The 26533-nt window shown below is 50.9% G+C and overlaps 1 protein-coding gene and 1 long non-coding RNA gene across 7 annotated transcripts in view; one reads left to right on the plus strand and one right to left on the minus strand.

The window, feature by feature from the left end:
- LOC138261222 (uncharacterized) overlaps positions 1–20463 on the minus strand; it is a 50377-nt gene extending 29914 nt beyond the window's left edge. Inside the window, exons 1-2 of the long non-coding RNA XR_011199057.1 lie at positions 19880–20463; positions 10347–10710 (exon numbers count right to left, since the gene is read on the minus strand). This is a non-coding gene — a long non-coding RNA (uncharacterized lncRNA). The remainder of the gene's footprint in view (positions 1–10346; positions 10711–19879) is intronic.
- EDA (ectodysplasin A) overlaps positions 1–26533 on the plus strand; it is a 1298941-nt gene that overhangs the window by 884032 nt on the left and 388376 nt on the right. For all 6 annotated transcript variants that reach the window (XR_011199055.1, XM_069209933.1, XM_069209941.1 and 3 more), the window contains exon 4: positions 11015–11212. Coding sequence is in view for 5 of the 6 variants with exons in the window: in XM_069209933.1 (XP_069066034.1) it covers positions 11015–11212 (198 nt within the window). In the remaining variant the exon portion in view is untranslated. The remainder of the gene's footprint in view (positions 1–11014; positions 11213–26533) is intronic.

The following is a 26533-nucleotide window of genomic DNA, read 5'->3' on the forward strand; positions in this document are numbered from 1 at the left end:
AGGGCCACCTGGGGGTCGCTGCTGCACTGGAGGTTGGATCCTTCAGGTCCTGGGGGCTGCGGGTGCAGTGGGTTTCCCAGGCGTTGGGTTCTTTGAAGCAGGCAGTCGCGATCAGGGGGAGCCTCTGGATTCCCTCTGCAGGCGTCGCTGTGGGGGGCCAGGGGGGTCAACTCTGGCTACTCACAGGGTCGCAGTCGCAGGGGAGTCCTCCCTGTAGTGTTGGTTCTCCGCAGGTCGAGCCGGGGGCGTTGGGTGCAGAGTGGAAAGTCTCACGCTCCCCGTGGAAACGTGTGGTCTTCAAAAGTTGCTTCTTTGTTGCAAAGTTGCAGTCTTTGTGGAACAGGGCCTCTGTCCTCGAGAGTTCTTGGTGCTTTTAGATTCAGGGTAGTCCTCTGAGGCTTCAGACGCGTCGCTGTTGCAGTTTTTCTTGAAGTGGGGAGACAGGCCGGTAGGGCTGGGGCCAAAGCAGTTGGTGTCTCCGTCTTCTCTGCAGGGCTTCAGGTCAGCAGTCCTTCATCTTCAGGTTGCAGGAATCTATCTTGCTTGGTTCTGGTGGCCCCTAAATACTCAATTTAGGGGTGTGTTTAGGTCTGGGTGGTTAGTAGCCAATGGCTACTAGCCCTCAGGGTGGCCACCCCCTCTTTGTGCCTCCTCCGTGAGGGATGGGGGGCACATCCCTAATCCTATTGGGGGAATCCTCCATCTGCAAGATGGAGGATTTCTAAAAGTCAGAGTCACCTCAGCTCAGGACATCTTAGGGGTTGTCCTGATTGGCTAGTGACTCCTCCTTGCTTGTTTTTCTCATTATCTCCTCCGGCCTTGCCGCCAAAAGTGGGGCCGTGGCCAAGGGGGGGGGAGGGGGAAATCTCCACTAGCTGGGATGCCCTGTGACGCTGTAACAAAGGGGGTGCGCCTTTGAGGCTCACCGCCAGGTGTTACAGTTCCTGCAGGGGGAGGTGAGAAGCACCTCCACCCAGTACAGGCTTTGTTACTAGCCACAGAGTGACAAAGGCACTCTCCCCATGTGGCCAGCAACATGTCTGGTGTGTGGCAGGCTGCCAAAACTAGTCATCCCACACTGGAGGTCGGGTATGTTTTCAGGGGGCATCTCTAAGATGCCCTCTGGGTGTATTTTACAATAAAATGTACACTGGCATCAGTGTGCATTTATTGTGCTGAGAAGTTTGATACCAAACTTCCCAGTTTTCAGTGTAGCCATTATGGTGCTGTGGAGTTCGTTTATGACAGACTGCCAGACCATATGCTCTTATGGCTACCCTGCACTTACAATGTCTAAGGTTTTGCTTAGACGCTGTAGGGGCATAGTGCTCATGCACCTATGCCCTCACCTGTGGTATAGTGCACCCTGCCTTAGGGCTGTAAGGCCTGCTAGAGGGGTGACTTACCTATGCCATAGGCAGTGTGAGGTTGGCATGGCACTCTGAGGGGAGTGCCATGTCGACTTAGTCATTTTCTCCCCACTAGCACACACAAGCTGGCAAGCAGTGTGTCTGTGCTGAGTGAGGGGTCCCTAGGGTGGCATAAGACATGCTGCAGCCCTTAGAGATCTTCCCTGGCATCAGGGCCCTTGGTACAAGAGATACCAGTTAAAAGGGACTTACCTGGATGCCAGGGTGTGCCAATTGTGGAGACAAAGGTACAGGTTAGGGAAAGAACACTGGTGCTGGGGCCTGGTTAGCAGGCCTCAGCACACTTTCAAATCATAACTTGGCATCAGCAAAGGCAAAAAGTCAGGGGGTAACAATGCCAAGGAGGCATTTCCTTACACCATGGTTGTTGGATCTGACATCCTTGACATGGTTTTCCCCAAACTGTTTACCTTCCAGCCTCCTGTTCTGCTGTCTTCCTTTTTGCTGGCTTTATTATTCTGCACACTTTACCACTGCTAGCCAGTGCTAACGTGCTTGTGCTCTCTCTCATAAACGTGTTAGAATTGGTTTATACCCAATTGGCACATTTAATCAACTTGTAAATCCCTAGCAAAGCGGTACTGCCTGTGCCTGTGGCTTATAAATAAGATGTTGCTAGAGGGCCTGCAGCATTGATTTGTCTACAGTACTACACTACAGTAGCCCTCAAACATGTCTCAGCCCTGCCATTGCAGCCTGTGTGTGCAGTTTGTAAACTACCATTTTGACCGGGCAATATAAACCTTTTGCCAGACCCAAACCTTCCTTTTTAATACATCTAGGTCACACTGCCCTCAGGGCCCTGAACAGCCCAGGGGGCAGTGTGCAGTGTATTTAAAAAGATGGACATGTACTTTTAAGTTTTAAATGTCCTACTAGTGAAAAACTCTTAAATGTGTTTTTCACTACTACAAGGCCTACCTCTGCCATAGGATAACATTGGATTACCTTATTGCATTTAGTAAGTGATAGCTTTCATTCAGGAGCAGGTTGACGGGGCGAGTTTGGTATCTTAAGAATTGTAATTAAAAACCCTCTTTAATTATAAAGCCAGATTTTTTATTACAATTCTGAAAATGCCACTTTCAGAAAGTTGGCATTTTCTTGTCCTAACCATTTGGTGCCTGCAGGATGTTCCTGGATAGCATGACTAGGTGTAGCTAGTAGTTGGTCTCTCTGTGTTGCTCCCAGACAGTCAGACAAAGGGAAGATAGGTGTTGGCAGGATGGGCCACTCTGAATCGGTGAAGTGGAGGAGTTGTCACCTACCACACTTGCACTTCACAAAGGCTCTGTCTGGGTGCTCTCACAACGGGGTTTGCACTGGTCTTTTGTGGAAACCTCTAGAAGCTTCCTTTACTTCAGAGTGGGCACCAGGTATAACTAGTGGACTCTTACTCTTCAGTATACATCTGGACCCATTAGGAAACTCAGAAGCAGGGCTGCTGTGCTCCTCTGCAGAGAAGGATTGCCACTCTGCTGCTTGAGTGAAGGACTGGACCTGCTTCTTGAACCCAGGACCACCGGACCTCCAAGGGATACCCCCTGGCCAGGGCCTCTGAACCCAGCAGCTGGACTCTGCTTGCTGTGTGTCTTATCCTCCCAAGTGGTGCTACCCCAGCCCTGGACCCTTGGAAAGGAGCCTAAAGATGCTCTGCCAGCCCAACTGTGGTTCCAGCAGAACCAATGCATCCGAACTGCTACATGACTCATTGCCTCTCCAGACTCCTCATCAGGGTCGATGCATGGTTCATCTGCAGTGCAGGGCTTCACATCACCACTTGCAGCCTTCCAGGAATTGCAGCTGTGCGACACAATCTCAGTGCAGGCCTCTGTATCACAAGCCCCTCATTGATGACATCCTTGCCGACGACGCAGAACTCCCTGTTGTAAGGGCTGCAACCTCTTCGGAGTCCACTGGTGCGTCATGCATCTTGATGCAGGACTTCACATTGCAAGCCCATCGTCGAAGGCATCCTTGGCGATGGTGCAGGACTTTGCATCGCAGCTCCTAGGAACACCTGCTGCATGACAGCGACCAGGATTTAAGGTACTCTTGTTCAGTGGGCCTAACTCGGTCCCTGGAGCAGTGCATTGCAGTCAACCTAAACGTGTGACTTTTTCCCAGTCCGGCATGTCCAGATATCAGTAGTTGCAGTTTGTACTTTTTGGTGCTATTTTTACTTAAATCTTCAAAACTACATATCTCCAGTTCTACTGACTGGATGTTTTGTGTTTTGGTCTTAAATTATTTATTAAACTTTACTCTTTTTTTCTAAATTGGTGTGGGATTGTTCTTGTGTTGTGTTTCACTTTATTACTGTTTAAAGTGCTGCATAAATACTTTACACGTTGCCTCTAAGTTAAACCTGACTGCTTTTGTGCCAAGTTACCAGAGGATTAGGCACCGGTTAATTTGGAGTTTGCTTGTGACTTCTCCCTGACAACCCTGTCAACAAGTAACTCAATTTCTTACAGTGGTACACAAGGCAATAACTTTATTCTGATGCTGATTTAGGAATAGCATTAATGGTGACCCTGAATGTCTGCACCACCAATGTTCTAACCACAACCTGTGCAGGGCAACATAGGATCAAGGGAAGGAGTTGAAAATGGAAAAAGGAAAAGCAAAAGGGAATATCCAAATAATACTATTCAATAAATGTACATGGGATGGGATATTGCATTTGGTCCCTGTTGTTTTTGGTTGCCAAATGCCAGTTAAATTTCTGTGTCACTTTCTGTTTACCTGTGCACAGCCTTCAATTTATGAAATTCTTGTTAGGACAAAATAAATATTAGATAATACTATTTGAAGCACATTATTGTAGGTGCAAATATCTCACATTAGCACCCAGAGCAGGCCACCCATTAGAATGCTCCCTTTTCAGGGGTGTAGTCTGGCCACGGATGTCGATAGCTGCCTGATCTAGGAGCTCCTTTCAAGGGCGGGTCCTGGACGGGGGCAGGAGCAGTGTGGACTGCCACCAGCATCTCAAGGAACCTTCTAGATTGGCTGCCCAGCATGGGGGCCAAGGCAGGGGTGCCCCCCACCTCAAACGACTACCCAATGCCGAGGCCACGCAGGTCGGCCTAGTCGGACGAGCAAGGTGGTGGCCTTGCTTGTCGCAGGGGAAAGCCAGAGGTGAGTTGGAGACCCTCACAGAGCCGGCACCATCAGACCTCCACCAACGCCACAGTAGCGGGCACTGCAGAGGTATCCCTCCCCTTCCCTCAGGGAGGCCTCCCCCACCCACACAAACACAACATTGTTGGGCCCGTGACAGCGGGTGCCTGCACCGGTCTGCGGTTACGTTGACAGGGCTTTTGTATTGGCTGAGCGAGCCGGAGCTCTCGTGAGGAGGAGAGCAAGGGGCCGGGGTTGGAGTCAGGGGCCCCCGTGACAGTAGCACAGCAATGACCACTGGGGGTGCCAACCGTCCTACCCCCGCCCCTCGTCACTTTCGGATGGATCTTCTTCTCCCCACCCCCATATAGCAATATCAGGCCCTGCACTGTGGGGGCCACTCCAAACCAGTGGCAAGCAGGAGGGGGCCTAGGGTGCTGGGCGGGGCCCAGGTGGGCTGACATGAGTGGTGCGCCGAAGACCCATGTATTGCCAAAACAGAATTCGATGACGTGAGGGACCCCCCAACCTCCCATTGGACATTATTCCTCCCCCTCCCCCGAAACGAAACTGCAGATCACACCTGGCGAGGACCCAAGCCACAGGGGGAAAATACTAGCTGCAGCAGAGACCCTGCATCTGTATTCCTGGGGTACAGCAGGACAAAGGTAACCCCGCTTGGAAGGGAGACCTTGTTCACTCGTTTGTCCTTCGGGATAGGCTGTCGCACATCTCCCATTCTCACCTACAACCCCAGAAAACCTCCTCTTGTCTGCTCCTTCAGGGGATTCCTGCTACACACACCTTGTGGGGCCCCTGTGTAACCAGACCAACCAGTGAACCTACAGAAGGACCTCCGCCTGCCTTGCCACTGATCCCAACGGGGGGCCTGGACCCGAACTGCTGGAGGTACCACGAACCAGAGAGGGGGAGTACTCTACAATCTAAGCCCTGAACCTTAAGCTGCGCATGCTTGTTACAGCATCTGTCACGCCACCTATGCCCCAAGCGCACGTCCCTACAATGAGGAGGGGACTAAAGTGCCCCCAGACTTAGCCACTGAGAATACACCCTTCTGTATCTTTCTCCAGCCAGCCCCACTACGGGCCCTGTGCTGTCTGACAGCTCAAAGCGGATCCTGACCAACAGGCAGCCCAGTGGAGAACTCGCCATTCAACTCAATTATTGCCTCCAACAATGAGGGCCTGAGCCCAGGTTACTGGTGGTGGACCGCAGAACGAGAGAGGGAATACCCCCAGGAGGAGGACACCCCTCCCCCGTTTTCACATCTACCAACCTAGACATCATTAAAAGTGGACAAAGGGACCTCCTGGCAGGAAAGAAAAACACAGCACCAGAAGCGACAGAGCACTTAGGAGGGGATCCTGTTAGATCCGGAGATTCGAGACCGACAGCACTACCTTCTCATCCCAGCGCTCCTGACAGCTCTAAGCTACAATGGAGGTGGCCAGAGCGGCCCCAGGTCATGAAATAGCAGTTAAACCATTGTCCCCTTCCACCAACATTGCAGTTCTTGTCCCCCGTATGGACAGTAGTCTGTAGTATAGAACCAGACTGTGAACTCCGTCAGTGCACACACTGGGAATGACTCTACAGCCAAGGAAGCTGAGGGAGCTAATCTCTCCTCCCCCCCTCACCCTGCTGCCGTACTTACCATAACCCAGGAGCACCACCCCCAGGCATAAGACACACAGCCTCCAAGCCGGGAATCTGGCCTAGAGATACCCTATGGCAAATCTGCTGGTAAACCTACTAGGAAGCCAGAGAGACAACTTCTCTTCTCTTTAGCCCTACAGCAGTCATGCTTACTGGCTGCTAACAAGGCAGCACAACCTGCACTCACCCAACACCATTGATGGTGCAAAGCAGGACACTACTATGGAACATATACTTCAAGAAATCTCAGCTGTAGGTCATGGACTGGAAGGGATCCATAACAGTGGACAAAGCAGGTTTTCAAACCTGAGTTCTAGGGCTGGAACAACACGTCATGGCAGCAGAGGACCACCTAAATACAGTGCCTGATTGAGAACAAGAAATCCTATGCCTACGCAGTAAGCTCATAGATTTGGAAGACAGAAGTCCCAGGGGCAATGTCAGTTTTTTTTGGGAATTCCGGAACAAGCAGAAGCAGCAGATATTGAAGCCTTTTTGCTTAATACCTTCCCACACTCACAGGCTTAACCTTCGACCCCTGCTGGAATTCCAGAGAGCACACCGCCTAGGCCCAAAGAGACAGGATGACACATCCCGACCCCGTCCAATCATCGCCTGTCTCCTGCGACACAGACAGGCCCGCCAACTCCTCCTAGTGGCCCGCTCTCACAGCCCATACAGGACTGAGGGTTACAAGATCCGAATCACTGCGGACTTCTCAAAGGAGACCAACGACTGCTGCAAGGCATTCTTGGCACCCCGACTCTGCCAACTAGAGGTTAAATATGGCTTGTTCGACCCAGCGCACATGTGTATTACTAAAGATGGCAAGTCACATGATTTCTGTGATCAGGAGGACCTACGTCATTACCTGGACGACCTCTTGGTTGAGGAAATGGACACGACCCCGTCGGACCTATGCTCGGAACAGACCATGGACTTGCAGGATATATCGCCCTTCCTTACTACACCAGGAGACCGAAACCACAAGGACAATAACTCTCATCCTAGGGGCAGGGACTCAGGGAGGCCAGGGAGAGCCCACAGCGATAGACACCATGTGCTACAGGCAGTGGCACACCATACCCAGACATCAAAGAGGGGCAAGTCTTGCCCCCCTTTGAAACCTCTAAATGTCACCACCTGAAACTGTGTCAGCCGTATGGGAAATTAAAGACCAACGAGGTGCAATAGGATCGTGATGACTATGGCCCGGCGACGGCAAACAGATGAGTACCCTACAACATGATATTGTGTGATATGGCAGAGTAATGATGTACTCAGATTATAGATGTAGCACACTAGAGGGCTGAATTGCATTGTGTTGCGTAGTATTGATTTGACTTGCAACTGGATGGCCATCATGCAGCTCCTACCTCCTCTGGCTGCAGCACTCTCTGTTCTCCCTTCTCCTCTCTCTTTCTCCATCCTTTTTCCTTTCTTCCTTACCTGCTGCCCGCTAGGCGCTCCATCTCTACGTCCATATTATGACGGGACACAGTATACTGTCTTCTGTAGAATGTAAAACGCAACAAGGGGAATGTAAATGGCAGTGCTTAGTTACTGGATAAGATGCCTCAATACGAACAAATGTCGGTCCCGTATCTGCTATGCCTCATGACCTATGTTTACTGTTCTATGTGTTATATGCTGTTACTGTGTTTTATTGGTTGCTAGAGGTAAGGGGCCACTGTTATTGTTACCCCGGCTGCTCAACCTCATTGAAATTGCCTGTTGGGACTATACGTGCAAGATTATTCCCCATTCCTCATCTCATGTACTAGGTATTATTGGATGCTCTTATCTGCCCTGGTGTCGCCGTTCTTCTTCCCCCCACTACGCCCACGGAGAGCGGTGAGTAGTAGTAGTCAGAGTCAAATGCGCTCTGCCCCCCCACCTGACGAGTCTCTGCAGCCCTCCCCCGCCCCTCCAGTTAGTCACATGGCGATTACCACCATTCCTCTTATGATAGCGACTTACCTCAGGTGCCCTGCCTCCGGCCGGGGCCCCCCAAGTGCTCCAGCTACACAGATTTGGACCCACAGTCCACAGATCCGAACCCACAGGGCTTTGCTCCTGTCCAAAGTGGGTAGACCCGCGTTCCTCCCTGGTCGCCTACTTCACCTTCCGTCTTCCTCCTGACTCCCTTTCTCATCTACCCTTTCTCTTCCTTTTCTTATCCTCCGTACAGCCACCCTCTCTATTTCCCCCCTCTCCCTATTCTCTCTTACTTCCTATTCTACCTACCCTATTCCACCCTACCTTTCTACAATCACCCCTAGTGGGCACCCGATGTTCCCCCTCCCCCTGACCGCTCGAGGCCTGGGTGTGATATTGCCCTCTAGCCACGGAAGCTAGACATATTACCCTCCCCGTATATCCCCTCCCTTACTGCTGCACGCCCTCCACCCCATCTGACACTCCTACCATTGCCTTCCCTCGTCAACACCCTCTCTCCCTCCAGTCTACCACACACACCCGCCGTGATCATGACTGGCCGTACCCCATTCCCCGCGTGCATTCCAGGACTCCGGTCCTGGAATGCTAATGGCTTAAACCACTATGCGAAACGAAAGAAGGTACAGTCTTACCTACAGTCAAAAAGGGCGGATGTGGCTCTCCTTCAGGAGACACATCTTTATGTGAAGGAATCCAGTAATTTGTGCCAGGACTGGGTGAGGAAGATAATATTTAGTTGCTGTCCTACGCAAAGCCGCAGGGAAGTGGGACATCAAGGAAATGTGGAGTGGCGATTCTGATCTGCAACACACTACCTGTTACGCTAACTAAAAAGTGGTCGGATCCAGAGTGGAGATATGTGTTTGCAAAACTGAAAATAGGCAATTCCTCACTATGTGTCGGATCCATATACGCACCACAGGCCCCAAGTGCTTATTCTGGGGGTGATTGGAACTTGGCCCGAGGCACAGTATTAGATAGGACCGGACCCATAGATACGTGCAACAACCAAGACAGAGCCATTCTCACAAAGGTGTCCTCAGACCATGGACTAGTGGACCACTGGAAGCTAATACACCCGTCCAATAAGGAACATACATTCTTGTCGTCAGCACATGGAACTCAGTCCCGCTTGGAGTACTTCCTTGTGACACATAATTCAGTGGCCCAGATCCGGGACTCTAGTATGTTAGAGTGTGGTATATCAGATCACTCCCCGGTCCTATTGTTAGTCAATGCAGGTCTAATCTCCACTGCCCAAAAGCCCTGGCGCTTTGCAGTAAATCAATACAACACTCACCAGGGCAAAACACAACTGAAGACTCATGTCTCATGCAGGACAATAAAAGTACAGTCTCCTCCTAAAGGGTCTTGTGGGCAGCGGCAAAGGCGACCATATGCGGGCAAATAATGAGTGATGCTGTACAAGGCAACAAGCAACGGGTAGTGCACCAGGCAGAACTAGAGCACAATATCATACACCTTACCCAACAGTACACAGCCAACCCTTTGTGCGGGCCCGTCACCGTTTAGAACAGGCCCGTATGGACCTCAATGAACTCTACACATCCTAGGCTGAATATGCACTACAACGCCTGCAAGGACGACACTACAAACAGGGGGAAAAGGCTGGTCGGCTCCTAGCAGCTCAGCTTTGCTAGAGAGAAGTGGCTCAGGCCATTCCCGTTATGTCCTCAACAGGGGAGCTCCTTATCCGACCACAGGACATTGTCAATGAGTTTGCAGACTTTTATTAATGTCTGAATACCCCAGAAGAGGTTGCTAGTCCTGCGAGGGTGAAAGCCTTCTTGGAGAAAACCCATCTTCCTTGCCTCTCAGCCGAGGGCCAATCCCTGCTCCATGGGGAAATCAATAAGACCGAAATAGCACAGGTTATCTCCAACCTCCCATATCATAAATCACTGGGTAAGGACGGTTTCCCTACAGAATTTTATAAATGGACTGGCAAAGATGGGATCGACTCCCTGTAATAGGCCTTCCGGAAGGCCGTTTGAGATGGCTCACTGGGAGCAATCTCGAACCGGGTATTAATCGCAGGTCTACCCAAACCCGGGCGAGACCCCCTCCACTGCGACAACTATTGCCTCATCTGTCTTTTAAATGGAGATATCAAAATACCACAGGATGACCTACCTCAGCTTTGCTGCCTCAGGAGTTTGCATTTTCCTAAGGGAATGGATCCTCTTCCAGTCCCGTGGTGTCTGTCAGACCTTCTACCTCCTACTCTTCTCCCTTTCTTTGTCTGGAAGAAACTGCATACTCTGGTTATGTACAATTGATTTTCTGCACATTGTCATGGTTTTCAATCTGCTACTGATGCACTTTGTCCAAGAGTGGCAAATGCTTTGTTGCTGGCTGATGTCAGGGTGCAGAAGGGACGTTTATATGCAACTGTTTTCCAGAGGTGGGACGAGGCTGCCCTGGATTCAGATGGTGCCATCTGTTGGCATGTGCAAGCAGATGCTTTCCTGAAAATGTTCTAGATCCATTTATGTACCTGGGGAAATTCAAAAGGTGAGAAATCTATGGTTAGATAGGGAATCAACCAGAAAAAGTATTCCCAGAGGTAAGTAACTTGTTGTTTATATTTATCGATGACATATTATCCGTTAATCTTATTGCATTGTTTTGCAGTGTGAATCTCTTTTGGTTTATGTTATTCTTTTCCACAACCTTTACATACTTAATAAAAATGATGTTTGTATCAAAATGTGTATCATCTTTTCCCAAAGTCATCAAATGTAATAACCCAGTCTTTTTTTGCCATATCAAGATTTTCACCAAACCTTTATATTTTGCAGGTAAAAAAACCGGACCTCCTGGCCCAACTGGACCAACAGGGCCACCTGGTCCCCCCGGCCCTCCTGGCCCTCCAGGACCTCAGGGTCCCCCAGGAATTCCTGGTATCCCTGGAATTCCAGGTACTACACCAATTGGGCCACCAGGACCCCCTGGAGCACCAGGCCCTCCAGGCCCACCAGGGATGCAAGGACCCTCAGGTATACTCTTCATTAATTCTGCTAGCATTTTATTCTCCAAAAATTCAATATTCATTATTATCTAGTCTAATGCGACTCATGGGTTAGTCCTACAACGATTGCAAATTGAATGCATGTCCATTTTATGGTTTAAATCTGTTGTATTATTATATTATTGCTCAGTATACGCATACATCAACCTACGACCATTGTTCGGTGGGGAACAACGGAATCATTTCAGAGCTTTGTTGTATGACTATCCTTAAATCATACCTACCCAATTCACCCCTTCCACTTGCATCTGAAAAAAGAAGTCATCTTGCACCATTAACCATCCTTAACCACTCCTCCTCCTCCAACTGTCGCAGTTAACTCTCAGGATATCCGCAATCAAATTGTGGCGTTCTTTGAAACGAATATTCTGCAAATTCACTCGGAGTTCCCCCAGCTGGTCGCGCTGCCGGACTCCTCTGCTGTCCCTGACCTGGACATTTAATTGCTTTTGAGCTTTCCTCCTTTATTGCCAGAGAGGTCTTAAGAATTGCTTATGGGGAATAAGTCAGGCTCGCCATCCGACCCATGCCCGCCTTGTATCCTTCAGATGGTTCCTGAACTTGTTGTACTGGCACTGGGAACTATTTTTCAGGAAGTATTATCTTCAGGAGTTTATCCCCCTTCTTGGAGGGAGGCTACTGTCATTCCCCTGAAAAAGAAGCCGGACCACGCTGCTTTTGAGTTGAGTAATCTGCGTCCTATTTCTTGATTGCCCACATTGGCAAAGATTTTTGAAAAACATATTAATTATGAACTTTCCACCTTCCTTCCTCATGCTGGTTGCCTGGATCAGTCACAACATGGGTTCCGGATGGCCCATAGCACTGAATCAGCGCTTCTTACGACTTCTGACTCCATCCGTAGATTAGTGGATGAGGGTCAAGGTGCTATTCTTGTCCTCCTAGATCTCTCTGCGGCATTTGACACCATCTCCCCACAGATTTTGGTGTCGCGTCTTCATCAGGCGGGGATAAGAGACTATGCTCTTAAGATCTTGGAGTCCTTCTTAGGCAATAGACCCATTACGGTGAGTTGGGCAGACTTCAAGGCACCGGCCTTCTGTCTGCCTTGTGGGGTCCCGCAGGGCTCTGCTCTCAGCCCTACTCTGTTCAATCTCTATGTTGCCTTGCTGGCTAAACTGATTCGGTTATATGACTTTACCCCCACCTCCTATGCTGATGACACTCAACTTATCATCCCGGTGTCCAGGAACAACTTGGAGGAAGTGGCCGATTGGTTTGGCAACTGTATGCGCGAGATCAACTACTGGATGGGCCAGAATTGGCTCAAGCTGAATACTGACAAGACAGAGATTGTTTTGTTTGGTTTCAGTAAGGAGGTGTGGAACACTCGTTGGTGGCCAGCTGAATGTGGTAAGCTCCCTGCCTCTAGTGTTGCCACCAGAAACCTGAGAGTGATCTTCGACAATTCTCTGAGTTTCAGGCCTCAAGTTAATGCCATAGTTAAATCCAGCTATTGGAGCTTAAAAATCTTAAGGAAAATTTTACCATACCTGAAGCAGGAGGAAAGAGTTACGGTCATTCTGGTGTTGGTTATGTCCAGATTGGACTACTGCAACTCTCTGCTGCTGGATCTAGACGTTTTATCCTTGAATAAACTTCAGTTAATCCAGAACTATGCAGCCCGGCTGATTCTGGATCTTCCACGCTCGGCCTCGGTCAGCCACAGTCTTAAAAATCTTCATTGGCTGCCGGTCGGAAAGCAGATTATCTTTAAAACTCTCTGTTTAACATTTAAGGCTGTACATGGCGTGGGAGTAGACCACCTTGCAGATAGACTTAGGTGGTAATGCCCTGGGGGTGCCCTTAGATCTAAAAATGCTCATGTAATCTACGTTTTTCGAACACGCAGAGCAAGGTGGGGAGACAAAGCCTTTACGGTGGCTTCTGCTAGGCACTGGAACTCTCTTCCTTTGGAGGTCAGGAAAGAACATAACTTCCTGTCTTTCAGGAAGCGGGTTAAGACCTGGTTGTTTCCACGCTAACTCTTTGGTTGGCTGCGGACTTCTCTCTTTCATGCCCTCTAGCGCTTTGGTGCCAAGGCCAGAACGCGCTCCTTAAATACCCATATACATACATACATACCATTATGCAGAAAAGAAAAGGAGTCGTTACTTGGAGGTCCCTCGTCCCTGTCTCTGGTGTAGTATTAGGTGATAAGTGTAGCTGGTTGGCCTATAGTGTGCAATTGTGTGAGGCAAAGCACCCCCATATACCTGGGGCATGTAAGTTCTTTGAATTCCTGACAGAGGAGGGCTATACACGGACCATGTGTTTTTTCGAAGTGGGCCTCCTTTCCCTTTAAGTCAGATGAAAGGTTCTCCATACCCAGGATTAACTGTGAGGTCTGGGACTGTGGTTCACCCCCAATGCACCTGCTTAACTGTGCATAAAGCCAATGTGTAAGGAAATGCCTTGTTGGCATGGTTACCCCCTGACCTTTTGCCTTTGCTGATGCCATGTTATGATTTGAAAGTGTGCTGAGGCCTGCTAACCAGGCCCCAGCACCAGTGTTCTTTCCCTAAAACTGTACCTTTGTCACCACAATTGGCACCACCTGGCATCCAGGTAAGTCCCTTGTAACTGGTACCCCTGGTACCAAAGGCCCTGATGCCAGGGAAGGTCTCTAAGGGCTGCAGCATGTCTTATGCCACCCTAGAGACCCCTCACTCAGCAGAGACACATTGCTTGCCAGCTTGTGTGTGCTGGTGGGGATAAAATGACTAAGTCGACATGGCACTCCCCTCAGGGTGCCATGCCAACCTCACACTGCCTACAGGTATGGATAAGTCACCCCTCTAGCAGGCCTTACAGCCGTAAGGCAGGGTGCACGATACCATAGGTGAGGGCATGAGTGCATGAGCACTATGCCCCTACAGTGTCTAAGCAAAACCTTAGACATTGTAAGTGCAGGGTAGCCATAAGCGTATATGGTCTGGGAGTCTGTCATACACGAACTCCACAGCACCATAATGGCTACACTGAAAACTGGGAAGTTTGGTATCAAACTTCTCAGCACAATAAATGCACACTGATGCCAGTGTACATTTTATGGTGAAATACACCCCAGAGGGCATCTTAGAGATGCCCCCTGAAAACATACCCGACTTCCAGTGTCGGCTGACTAGTTTTGCCATCCTGCCAAACACCAGACATGTTGCTGGCCACATGGGGAGAGTGCCTTTGTCACTCTGTGACTAGTAACAAAGCCTGTACTGGGTGGAGGTGCTTCTCACCCCCCCCTGCAGGAGCTGTAACGCCTGGCGGTGAGCCTCAAAGGCTCACCCCCTTTGTTACAGCGCCACAGGGCATTCCAGCTAGTGGAGATGCCCGCCCCCTCCGGCCACGGATCCACTTTTGGCGGCAAGGCCGGAGGAGATAATGAGAAAAACAAGAAGTCGTCACTGGCCAGTCAGGACAACCCCTAAGGTGTCCTGAGCTGAGGTGACTCTGACTTTTAGAAATCCTCCATCTTGCAGATGGAGGATTCCCCCAATAGGATTAGGGATGTGCCCCCCTCCCCTCAGGGAGGAGGCACAAAGAGGGTATAGCCACCCTCAGGGCTAGTAGCCATTTACTTCTTCCAGCAGTGCAACACCACTTTCGTCATCGTGCTCATTTCTTGTGGCTTAATTTTCCGGCTCATCATGGCTGCCTGTATCTCCTCGCCTCCCGGCTCTCTCCCTACTGTGCTTCTGTCCAAGTAGCCCCCACTGCGAACCATCTGGCGGCCCACTGAAGTTGGCATGCTAGGTAGTATACTTCGAAGTTCGGGACTCCCAGCCCCCCCTCTCTTGTTGGTCTACATAGGATCGATAGGGCTGTACGGCACCTGCCCCCATCCCATACCAGATCCCTCAGCAGCGTGTTCAACTCTTTAACCCACGACGCCGGAATCCGCACTGGTAGGTTAGCAAAATAATAAAGGAGGCGAGGTAGCGTAATCATTTTTGACAACGATATCCTAGCCATTGTGGATACCTTCAGTGATCTCCAGAATCCCACCGATGCTCTGAGAGAGCCAAGCGCTTTGCCTAGGTTTCCGTCACGCAGGTCCCGTGGGTCGTGGAACACCTGGATCCCCTGGTACTTAGCCTCTGGGAATGTAGAGGGTTGGGCACTACCTTTTGTTATCGGGAAAACATATGTTTTGCCTCTGTTGAGGTGTGGGCCCGAGAAGTCTCTGAAACAATCCAGTGCCTGTAGTGCCCAAGTCAACCCAGAGTTCCCGTCCCTGAGGTATATTAGGATGTCGTCCACGTATAGTGAGATGTTATGTTCGAATCCTCCCCATTTCAGTCCCCTGCCCATGCCCTCCATCCTTATATGCGCAGCCAGGGGCTCGATGGCCAGGGCGAATAGCAGCGGCAACAGAAGGCATCCCTGCCTAGTTCCCCTATAAATGGGATAGGGACTTGAGATGGTTTTTCCCGTCCTCACTCTTGCCTGTGGAGCTGTGTAGAGTAGGTCCACCCATTCTACCCACTTAGTTCCCATGCCCAGTCTTAACATTACTGTCCTCAGGTAGTCCCAGCGGATCGAATCAAAGGCTTTCTCAAAATCTATTGCTAGCACGGCTCCTTTAGAGGGCTTCACTGCTTCTCGCATTTGTAGGATAGCAAAGAGACGCCTAAGGTTAAGTGACGTGCTACGGCTCGGTACAAACCCATTTTGGTCTTTGTGTACTAGGGTAGGTATGTACGGAAGCAATCGGTTAGCCAATATTTTGCTAAGGATTTTAAAGTCGCTATTTAACATTGAGAGTGGCCTAAAGTTAGTAACCGTTGCTCCGTTTGTTTTGGTCTTAGGTAAAGGTATCACCACCGCCTCCCTAAGTGTGTCCACCAGCTGTGGGGCCAAACACTTAGAGTATTTCTTATAGAAGTCTATTGGTAACCCATCAGTTCCCGGTGTCTTCCCTGGGGCCATCTGGGAAATCGCCTCCAGCACCTCCTCCGTGGTCCCCGGGCCCCCCCAGCCCTTCACAGTCTTCACTGGTCAGTGTCGGCAGAGGAAGTGGCCGTAGGAACTCCCTCAATCTATCCTTATCTAGTTCTCCTGGTTCCCTATACAGAAATGTGTAGTACTCTTTAAAAGTGTCATTTATAGGGCCGGGGCTAAACCTATGGTCTCCTTTCATGTCCCGTACGCTTACTATGGGCGCTCCCTCACCACCCAGCCTTACCAGCCAGGCTAGCATCTTTCCCGATCTCCCTTCTTCCGATTGTACTGAGGCTAGGTGTCTCCTAAAGCAATGGCAGCGAAGTTGTTCTTCCACCTGTGAGTGGGACTTCATCGCCTGCTCGTATTCCTCCTGTTCATGTGCACTTCTTTGCTCCTTTTTTTCCCATTCATGTATCGTCTTCTCTATCTTAATTAGTTCTCGATCTAAAGTCCGCTTTATGCCAATCGTCTGGCTTATGCTAAAGCCCCTTGTCGCTACTTTCAGTGCCTCCCATTCCACACCTCTGGAGGAGGTCGACCCCTTATTTATGTTAATTTGGTCAGTTAGGTTAGATCGGAGTGCCTCTCTAAATGCCTGGTCTTCCAATGCTGTCGGGGACATTCTCCAGAGCGGTGTAGGGGGTCTGTCCACTGTCACCCTCCATTTTACTAATAGCGGATTATGATCCGAAATGGTGTGCCCTAGGTATTCCGAGTGAGTTATACTTCTCGCCACCCCAGGCGTGCACACCACCCTATCAATTCTAGTGTGTATTTGATGCAGGGCAGAGTAGAACGAGTAGTCCTTATCGTGCGAATGTTGTTCGCGCCATATGACTACCATTCCCCAAGCCTCCACCCACACTCTCGCTTTCTTGGCAGTTTTATGCGTCAGTGCTCCTTGTAGTGGGGGTGAGGAACTGTCCAGGTCTACGTCCAAGGCACTATTAAAGTCTCCTCCTAGTAATAGTTCCCCATGTTGCTGGAGGGTGATATGACTCAAAAGGCGTTGCAGGAAGGGGGCCTGATCTTGGTTGGGGGCATATACGCTTCCTATGATTATTGGGACCCCATGGAGCCTCCCCTCCACCACTACGAATCTACCTTCTTGGTCTATGTCTATGGATATCGCTTCAAAGGGCACGCCCGCACCGATCCATATTAGTGCACCTCTTGCATATGCCGAGTACCTAGTGGTGAATACCTGCCCCGCCATCTGCGTCTAAGCTTATCATCCTCGTTCGCAGTCAAGTGTGTTTCTTGGAGCATTGCTACATGGATGCCCCTCCTCTTTAGGTGAGATAGTATTCTATGTCTTTTCGCAGGCGAGCCCATACCCCGTACGTTCCATGTTAAAAGTTTATAGTCAGCCATCTGGGTATGTTGTGTAGCAAATGCGGATCCCACCTTCTCTCGCTGGCCTCCCCTCTGCTATGCGTATTCCCACCACCCTCGTGAGTGTAACCTAATTTCCACTGGCACCATCTAACTTTAAACGTAAATAACCCCAACTCCCCCTCCCCAGGGCGCCTCCCTAACTGTAGGCTGCCCATAAAAACCAAGCAATCAAATCACATGCACCAACTATTACCCTTAGTTCTCGCTATTCCTCCTGACTGGACGAGAAACTGGTCGGGGGTGGTTCTATGTCCGTTGGGGCCAAACTCCCATGTTGTGCACCCCGCCCGAAGCTCGCCGACACCTTGTTCACCCCAGTTCATCTGCTGTCTGCGGGGTCACTTTTGGGAGGCCCTCTGTGTCGTTAGGGTCCTCAACGGATGATGCTGCAGTGTCATCTGACTCAATGTCTTCGCTTCTCTTTGAGGAGGGCTCCTTGCCCATCGTTGCCGCAGCCGTCAAGGCCTCCTTCTTGCCTAGGTCTTTCTGGGATTGTGACGGTTCCGTACGGGTGCGGGTGCGGGTCCGGCGCCGCCACCCCCCACCCCCATAGGGGCGGGGAAGGACCCCATCCGACACCCCATCCCGTCTCCTCCGTCCCCCCGGGCCTCCAACCACTCCCAGGCCTCTTCAGGATTTTGAAAAAACGTGGACTTGCCCTCCGTCATCACCTTCAGTCTGGCCGGGAAGAGGAGCGAGTACTGTATTCCCTCCTCCCTCAGCGCCCTCTTCACCGCCAGGAAGGAGGATCTTCTAATTTGCACCTCGATAGTGAAATCCGGGAAGAGGGTCACTTCTCCATTGTCCACCCTATAAGGGCTGGCCTCCCTGGCCCTCTGGAGCAGGATGTCCCTATCTCTGTAGTGTAGTAGGCGTGCTATTACTACTCTGGGCGGTCTCCCCGGTGCTGGGGGCCTCGCTGGGACCCGGTGTGCCCTCTCTAGGGCAAAGAACGGTGTTAGGCGTCCCGAGGCTACCGTCTTACGCATCCATTCCTCCAGATATTCAACCATATTCGTGCCCTCTGCTCCTTTCGGTAGGCCCACCACTTGCACGTTGTTCCTTCTGTTTCTCCCCTCAGCATCTTCTGCCCTTTGCTCTAACCGCGTTACTCTCTCTGTGAGGTGCAACATGGTGGCCTCCACATCCTTTTGTCTCTGAGATATGTCTGTTAACGTGGTCTCCGTGTCCTTGACCCTGTCTGTTAATTTTTGGTGGTCCGCTCTGAGGAGGCCAACCTCTACTGCGACCTGATTTATGTCACGCTGGAGGGTGGTTTTTGTGTCCTCTATAGCTCCTAAAATGTTGTCCAATGTGTTCTGCACTGAGGGCTGCACCGTGCGCTGCATTTCTTCTTTTTTCTTTTCACTGGCTGTTGGGCAGTCCATTCTCTCCTCTCCGCGGCGGAGTCTTGTGTTCATGGGTGCTGGGAGAGCGGAGACCCGGCTCTCTGCTGCTGTAGGCTGTCCCTAGTCCAACGTCCCCTGGGGCTTCTGTTCTGGCATGTGCTTTTACCGTGGACTGTGTCGATCCCCTAGCCCTCAGTCACTGCCCACCTCATTGCGGTTGCCACCTGTCCCCGATCGACCCCATGGTGCCCCACCGGGTGTCCTGTACTCCTCAGGTAGGGGCTCTACCCCGTAGGTCCACCCAAGCCACCTCGTGCTTCCAACAGGGCCCGTGCCGTACTTCAGAGTTCTATGGGGCCTCTTCTTCTCGCGCGGTCCACTCGCCGCAGCCCCCTGTTGGCCGATATCCTCCTCTTCCCTACCGTAGACCGGGAGCTGAAGGCGAAAAGCAATATGCAAGAGCACCGAGGGGACAACGCCACAGAGATCCTCTGCCCACGGGCACAGTCCACGCTCCCAGCACACTTTCAGGGCCGCCTCCCGCTCTTCAGGGTTCGAGGGAGGCCCCTCAGGTCACCCCAGTCCTCCGCTGCTACCTCTGTGTTTCCCGGGGGAGGGGCACAGTACCACTCCCTTCTGCCAGGCCCCGGACCCCCACTCCAATCTGTTGGGAGGGAGGATTCACACCGGACTCTCCCCCTGCCTCCCCGGCGCGTTCGCGCGGTCTCCTCCGCACCTGATTTCCCTGGGTATCTCCTCAGAGGCACCATCCGGCTCGCCTCCTTTTGGCATGGTCTCCCCCCCCCCCCCCCCCGCTTTCCTGCACTTCCGGCCGATGCAGGGCCCAGCCACACCACTCTCCAGCGTCAATGTCTCAGCCGACGCCGAAAACTGCTCGGGCTGGCCCCCCTTCACTGGCTCACCTCGTTTTCTTTGTCTTGAGGTGAGGGAGGCAGTGCCGCTCTCCCTCGCGGTCCTCTGCTCCTCGCTCCTGCGTTCGCCCCCGGCGTTGCTGTCTTCAGGCGACTCAGGCCCCCTTTTGCTGGCACCAAGGGGTTCCCACGAAGCAGATACCGGCACCCTCTGTGGCGCCTCACGGCCGCAGCCCGCGGCTTGCCGCGCCTCGCGGCTACCCGAGTCCCCGGCTCACTCACGAGGACTCCGGGCGCGGCGACGGCGGCGCGCTCCTCTGGTTTAACGCTCTCTCCAGGGCAGCTGAGCCCCTGGCATGCTCTGCAACCGTCTTCCCACCGCTTCGGCACACGGTTGCTGCGCCGGCAGCTCCGGGGCAGGGGTCCTTAAGATCGGATAATTGTAGGCCCCGCCGGAGCTCTCGGACAATACGTCCGACATCTTGCCTGCGTAGCCACGCCCCCGAAACAGTGGAAATGGTTTGGGGACCTGGGGAGAATTTAGGTGAAGAAGCAGCACATGAGGGAGAAAGCAACAAAACACATGCAGAACCCATACAGTGCTGGAAGAGAAATAAAATAATAATAGAAAACGACTTCCCTGAAGGCAAGCAGGGCAGGGGCACAAGTCATCTACTCAGAATACAGTAAAGATGGGAAAAATAAGCAGTTGCCACCCCAGCATTGTCTTGAAAGTCAAATTACTGTGGCAGAGTTAAAGGGGAAATTATTTTTCCTTACACTGCTTCAATGGCAACACCACCATAGTTTAACAGTCTTGGATTTAGGGGTATTTTTTTAGTCCGATCAAAGAATACTTGTGTTTGCACAGAGACGTTGAAAGCTGGTGTTAGAAGCAACCTTTCATTGGTTAAGCCACTTGCCACAGTGATTTATCCACCGTCCAGACCTTCATGGCTGATGTTGGTGAGCTTATTTTGACCCATGTACATTACCTTGCATAGATATTCTCAAATATAATTATAAGCGTATAGAGGGTGAGTATTGTTTCGGATGGAACTACAAATGTGCTCGTTTCTCATGTTTTTTTTATTTCGCTTGCAGGAGATATTCGTTTTTTTGTTTAAATGTAAAAGAACCGTTTTTCTTCTTTCCTGAATCAATAGTTGATTTATTTTTAATGAATTATTTATGAAGCAAGAAAATTAATTCTGATTTCCATATGTACCTGTTAGGCAGAGTTGAGTTGCTCTGTTGAATACCGCTTGGATTCCCTCATGATAATCCCCTTTGTCTATTAATCCATGGTTTGCAGGACTGTGGGTGTGTAGGCTGCCACGAGGGAATTTAATGTCTCTTGTACACTCTGGGCACACTCTTCTGTTTATTCAACAGGTAAAGCTCTGCAGCATTCACATAGACTTCTAAGGGCACATGGCCTAAATTCAAAGTACATTTGTATTCTCTCTCCCAGTGTTATGTATTACCTCCTCTTCTGCCATTAATTAACTTCCACTTTATTCTTTCCCATCTTTCTCTGTTTTGACATGGCCTTCTTTCCATGTCACTCCATTCATCTGGCACTCTGTCCCTGTTTTCACATTGTTCATCCATATAATATAAATCATCGGCTCATGGCTCTGTTCATCCTTTGCACTTGATATTTGTTTCTGCTTCCCAGAATCTTCATTAATAGCTACATACATTGCAATAGTCTAGGGGGATCCCCAAATATCTTTTCAATACATTTATAAATAGATATTTGTAAGGAAATGCCTCCTTGGCATGGTTACCCCCTGACTTTTTGCCTTTGCTGATGCCAAGGTATGATTTGAAAGTGTGCAAGCACCAGTGTTCTTTCCCTAAAACTGTACCTTTGTCTCCACAATTGGCACACCCTGGCATCCAGGTAAGTCCCTTGTAACTGGTACCCCGGTACCAAAGGCCCTGATGCCAGGGAAGGTCTCTAAGGGCTGCAGCATGTCTTATGCCACCCTAGAGACCCCTCACTCAGCAGAGACACACTGCTTGCCAGCTTGTGTGTGCTGGTGGGGAGAAAATGACTGTCGACATGGCACTCCCCTCAGGGTCCCATGCCAACCTCACACTGCCTATGGCATAGATGTCACCCCTCTAGCAGGCCTTACAGCCCTAAGGCAGGGTGCACTATACCACAGGTGAGGGCATAGGTGCATGAGCACTATGCCCCTACGGTGTCTAAGCAAAACCTTAGACATTGTAAGTGCAGGGTAGCCATAAGAGTATATGGTCTGGGAGTCTGTCAAACACGAACTCCACAGCACCATAATGGCTACACTGAAAACTGGGAAGTTTGGTATCAAACTTCTCAGCACAATAAATGCACACTGATGCCAGTGTACATTTTATTGTGAAATACACCCAGAGGGCATCTTAGAGATGCCCCCTGAAAACATACCCGACTTCCAGTGTGGGCTGACTAGTTTTACCAGCCTGCCACACACCAGACATGTTGCTGGCCACTTGGGGAGAGTGCCTTTGTCACTCTGTGGCCAGGAACAAAGCCTGTACTGGGTGGAGGTGCTTCTCACCTCCCCCTGCAGGAACTGTAACACCTGGCGGTGAGCCTCAAAGGCTCACCCCCTTTGTTACAGCGCCACAGGGCATCCCAGCTAGTGGAGATGCCCGCCCCCTCCGGCCACGGCCCCACTTTTGGCGGCAAGGCCCGAGGAGATAATGAGAAAAACAAAGAGGAGTCACTGGCCAGTCAGGACAACCCGGAAGGTGTCCTGAGCTGAGGTGACTCTGACTTTTAGAAATCTTCCATCTTGCAGATGGAGGATTCCCCCAATAGGATTAGGGATGTGACCCCCTCCCCTCAGGGAGGAGGCACAAAGAGGGTGTAGCCACCCTCAGGGCTAGTAGCCATTGGCTACTAACAACCCAGACCTAAACACACCCCTAAATTGAGTATTTAGGGGCCCCCAGAACCTAGGAAGATTGATTCCTGCAACCTAAGACGAAGAAGGACTGCTGACCTGAAGCCCTGCAGAGAAGACGGAGACACCAACTGCTTTGGCCCCAGCCCTACCAGCCTGTCCCCCCACTTCAAGAAAAACTGCAACAGCGACGCGTCCCCCAGAGTCCAGCGACCTCTGAAGCCTCAGAGGACTACCCTGCATCTAAAAGGACCAAGAACTCCAGAGGACAGCAGCCCTGTTCCAAAGAAACTACAACTTTGCAACAAAGAAACAACTTTTAAAGGACTGCACGTTTCCCGCCGGAAGCGTGAGACTTTCCACACTGCACCCGACGCCCCCGGCTCGACCTGTGGAGAAACAACACTACAGGGAGGACTCCCCGGCGACTGCGACCCTGTGAGTAGCGAGAGTTGACCCCCCTGAACCCCCACAGTGACGCCTGCAGAGGGAATCCAGAGGCTACCCCTGACCGCGACTGCCTGCTTCAAAGAACCCGACGCCTGGTAAAGACACTGCACCCGCAGCCCCCAGGACCTGAAGGATCCGAACTCCAGTGCAGAGTGACCCCCAGGTGGCCCTCTCCCTTGCCCAGGTGGTGGCTACCCCGAGGAGCCCCCCCCTTGCCTGCCTGCTTCGCTGAAGAGACCCCTGGGCCTCCCATTGAAACCAATTGCAAACCCGACGCCTGTTTGCACTCTACACCCGGCCGCCCCTGTGCCGCTGAGGGTGTACTTTTTGTGCTGACTTGTGTCTCACCTGGTGCCCTACAAAACCCCCCTGGTCTGCCCTCCGAAGTCATAGGTACTTACCTGCTGGCAGACTGGAACCGGGGCACCCCCTTCTCCATTGAAGCCTATGCGTTTTGGGCACCACTTTGACCTCTGCACCTGACCGGCCCTGAGCTGCTGGTGTGGTAACTTTGGGGTTGCCCTTAACCCCCAACGGTGGGCTACCTTGGACCCAACTTTGAACCCTGTAGGTGGTTTACTTACCTGCAAAACTAACCAATACTTACCTCCCCCAGGAACTGTTGAAAATTGCAGTGTCTAGTTTTGAAATAGCTTATTGCCATTTGTGTCAAACCTGTACATGATATTGTGTTGATTTAAAGTTCCTAAGATACCTGAGTGAAATACCTTTCATTTAAAGTATTGTTTGTAAATCTTGAACCTGTGGTTCTTAAAATAAACTAAGAAAATATATTTTTCTATATAAAAACCTATTGGCCTGGAATTGTCTTTAAGTTTGTGTTCCTCATTTATTGCCTGTGTGTGTACAACAAATGCTTAACACTACCCTCTGATAAGCCTACTGCTCGACCACAATACCACAAAATAGAGCATTCGAATTATCTCTTTTTGCCACTATCTTACCTCTAAGGGGAACCCTTGGACTCTGTGCATGCTATTTCTTACTTTGAAATAGTACATACAGAGCCAACTTCCTACAATACTGCAGAGAAATCACCTGCTGAATCTTCACCCTATAATATGTTACATTTACTGACAGTCTAAAAGTCACAAATACGGTCTCATAACAAAGGAAACCAAAAGCAGGCCCTTGACAACTTTAACTCAGTGTACTGTGCCTCCGTTTCACTGAAAAACATCACCACAGGAATTAGAAAAGTTCTGCCAGAAGCCAGCTTTTTTTTCTCTCCCAGCTTGCCATGTTGCCCATGTGCTTTTGTTCTTTTTCTGGCTGTATGTGAGAGGATCACTAAACAATGTGCCTGTTTATTTCCTATAGTCAAATTTTATTGTTTTGATAATGCTAATACACCAACAACAACAGCCATGTCCCGCCCAGATCGCTTTACATCATCCCCTCTGCTGGGTAGAGAATATAAAAGCTCTCTCATCAACCATTTTGAAAGTTGTTGCAAAGCCCTGAGTAGGTCCACCACCGTCCCCCTATCGTGGTATCCATGCATGGGCAGACTCTGGCTAGGTAGATGGGTTTTTCCAGCATGGCACCAGTCCATTGCTGCAAGCCAGTCCGAGAGCTTTTGAGGGTGTGTGGTGTTCCAGGGAGCCCACTCAAGTCTTACATTTTTGTTTCAGTGGTGCACATGTGTCATGGCAGTTAATTATTAGTGTTTCTTATACCTGTGAAATACCTCCCTAGCCCAAGGCACCTGGGAGCAGTTTGACTTTTAGCCAGTTATACTCAGGTGGGGCGGGGAGGTCTTTGTGATGGGTGAGGAGTGCATACCTCAGTTGTTTGTGGAACCACGTAAAGAGAGTGAGAACTGTGGTTGCAACTCCTGGATGGATTGCATCAATGTTCTGCACCTCATGTCTGCCAGGTTGGTAATACTAATCTTTTCCTATCTACTGAAACTCTCTAGGTGAGAGACCATGCTGAGCCGTCTTCCCTTCCAGAGTAGAGTCTGATGGGTGATTAGGTTCTTGCAGCCAAGCTTTTTTTGCACAGCGTGCAAAGCGGAGATCTCTTCCCTAGTGGGTTCAGGAATAAGGCGGGAAAGATGCCCCCATTAAACAAGTGAAGGATATTGTCTAGATCAAGCAGGGAGAGTTCCAGCTTATAAACCAAGTCACCCCATCCCCCGTTTAACCAGTCATTAATCACCTGTAGTTGGGAGGCCCAATAATAGAGACGGAGGTCTGCCATGCCCAACCCCTCATTGAATGTTGACTGGCAGCATTTATCCCAGGCTGTCCAGGGAGGGAGGGTGACCAGTCCACAGGAAGGTTAGGACTGTGGCTGTGTGATCGTGGAACCAAGACACAGGGATGTGCAGTGGGTAGTTTTGAAAGACATTCAGGAACCTGGGTAAATTGATCATGTTGGCTAAGGCCTCTCTGCCTAGGACTGAGGTGGCAGTTTTGCCCATGATTTGAGGTTTTCAGGTTTCAGTTTGGTCATGGGAGTGGGGAGATTGAGGACCAGGTCAGAGCAGGTTCCAGCAAACATGTATATGAAGGTAAAGGAAGCTGAGTCGCTTGATAGGGATTGTTGTTTGCTAGTTTAACGTCCCTGACCCTCAAGTAAGGTGAATCAGAAGAGACTTGTCTAATTAGTATGGAGTCATGAGACCTCCCCATGCAGTGACAGAATATGCATCACATGTGGGCCAGTGTTCTGAGGGTTCCTCCAGTAAAGAAGGACGTTGTTAACATATAGAAGGATTCAGTCCTCTTCCCGTCCCTCTGCCTTCCTAGTATGTGTGTGTCACACCTGATGAGCTGAGCCAGCAGCTTAGTCACTGAAGCAAATAGTAAGTGTGATAGAGGCAGCTCTGCCTGGTGATTCTGCAGATAGGGATGAGGTTAGATACCGTCCCATTAACTTGCACTTCTGCCATGGCAGAGGAATATAGGGGGTCATTCTGACCCCGGCGGTCTAAGACCGCCGGGGCCAGGGTCGGCGGGAGCACCGCCGACAGGCCGGCGGTGCCCCGCAGGGCATTCTGACCGCGGTGGTTCGGCCGCGGTCAGAAGAGGCAAACCGGCGGTCTCCCGCCGGTTTACTGCTGCCCTTAGAATCCCCCATGGCGGCGCAGCTTGCTGCGCCGCCATGGGGGATTCTGACACCCCCTACCGCCATCCTGTTCCTGGCGGTTCGCCCGCCAGGAACAGGATGGTGGTAGGGGGTGCCGCGGGGCCCCTGGGGGCCCCTGCCGTGCCCATGCCAATGGCATGGGCACGGCAGGGGCCCCCGTAAGAGGGCCCCGCAAAGTATTTCACTGTCTGCTAAGCAGACACTGAAATACGCGACGGGT

Source organism: Pleurodeles waltl, chromosome 2_1, assembly GCF_031143425.1.
Source record: "Pleurodeles waltl isolate 20211129_DDA chromosome 2_1, aPleWal1.hap1.20221129, whole genome shotgun sequence".
Lineage (NCBI taxonomy): Eukaryota > Metazoa > Chordata > Amphibia > Caudata > Salamandridae > Pleurodeles > Pleurodeles waltl.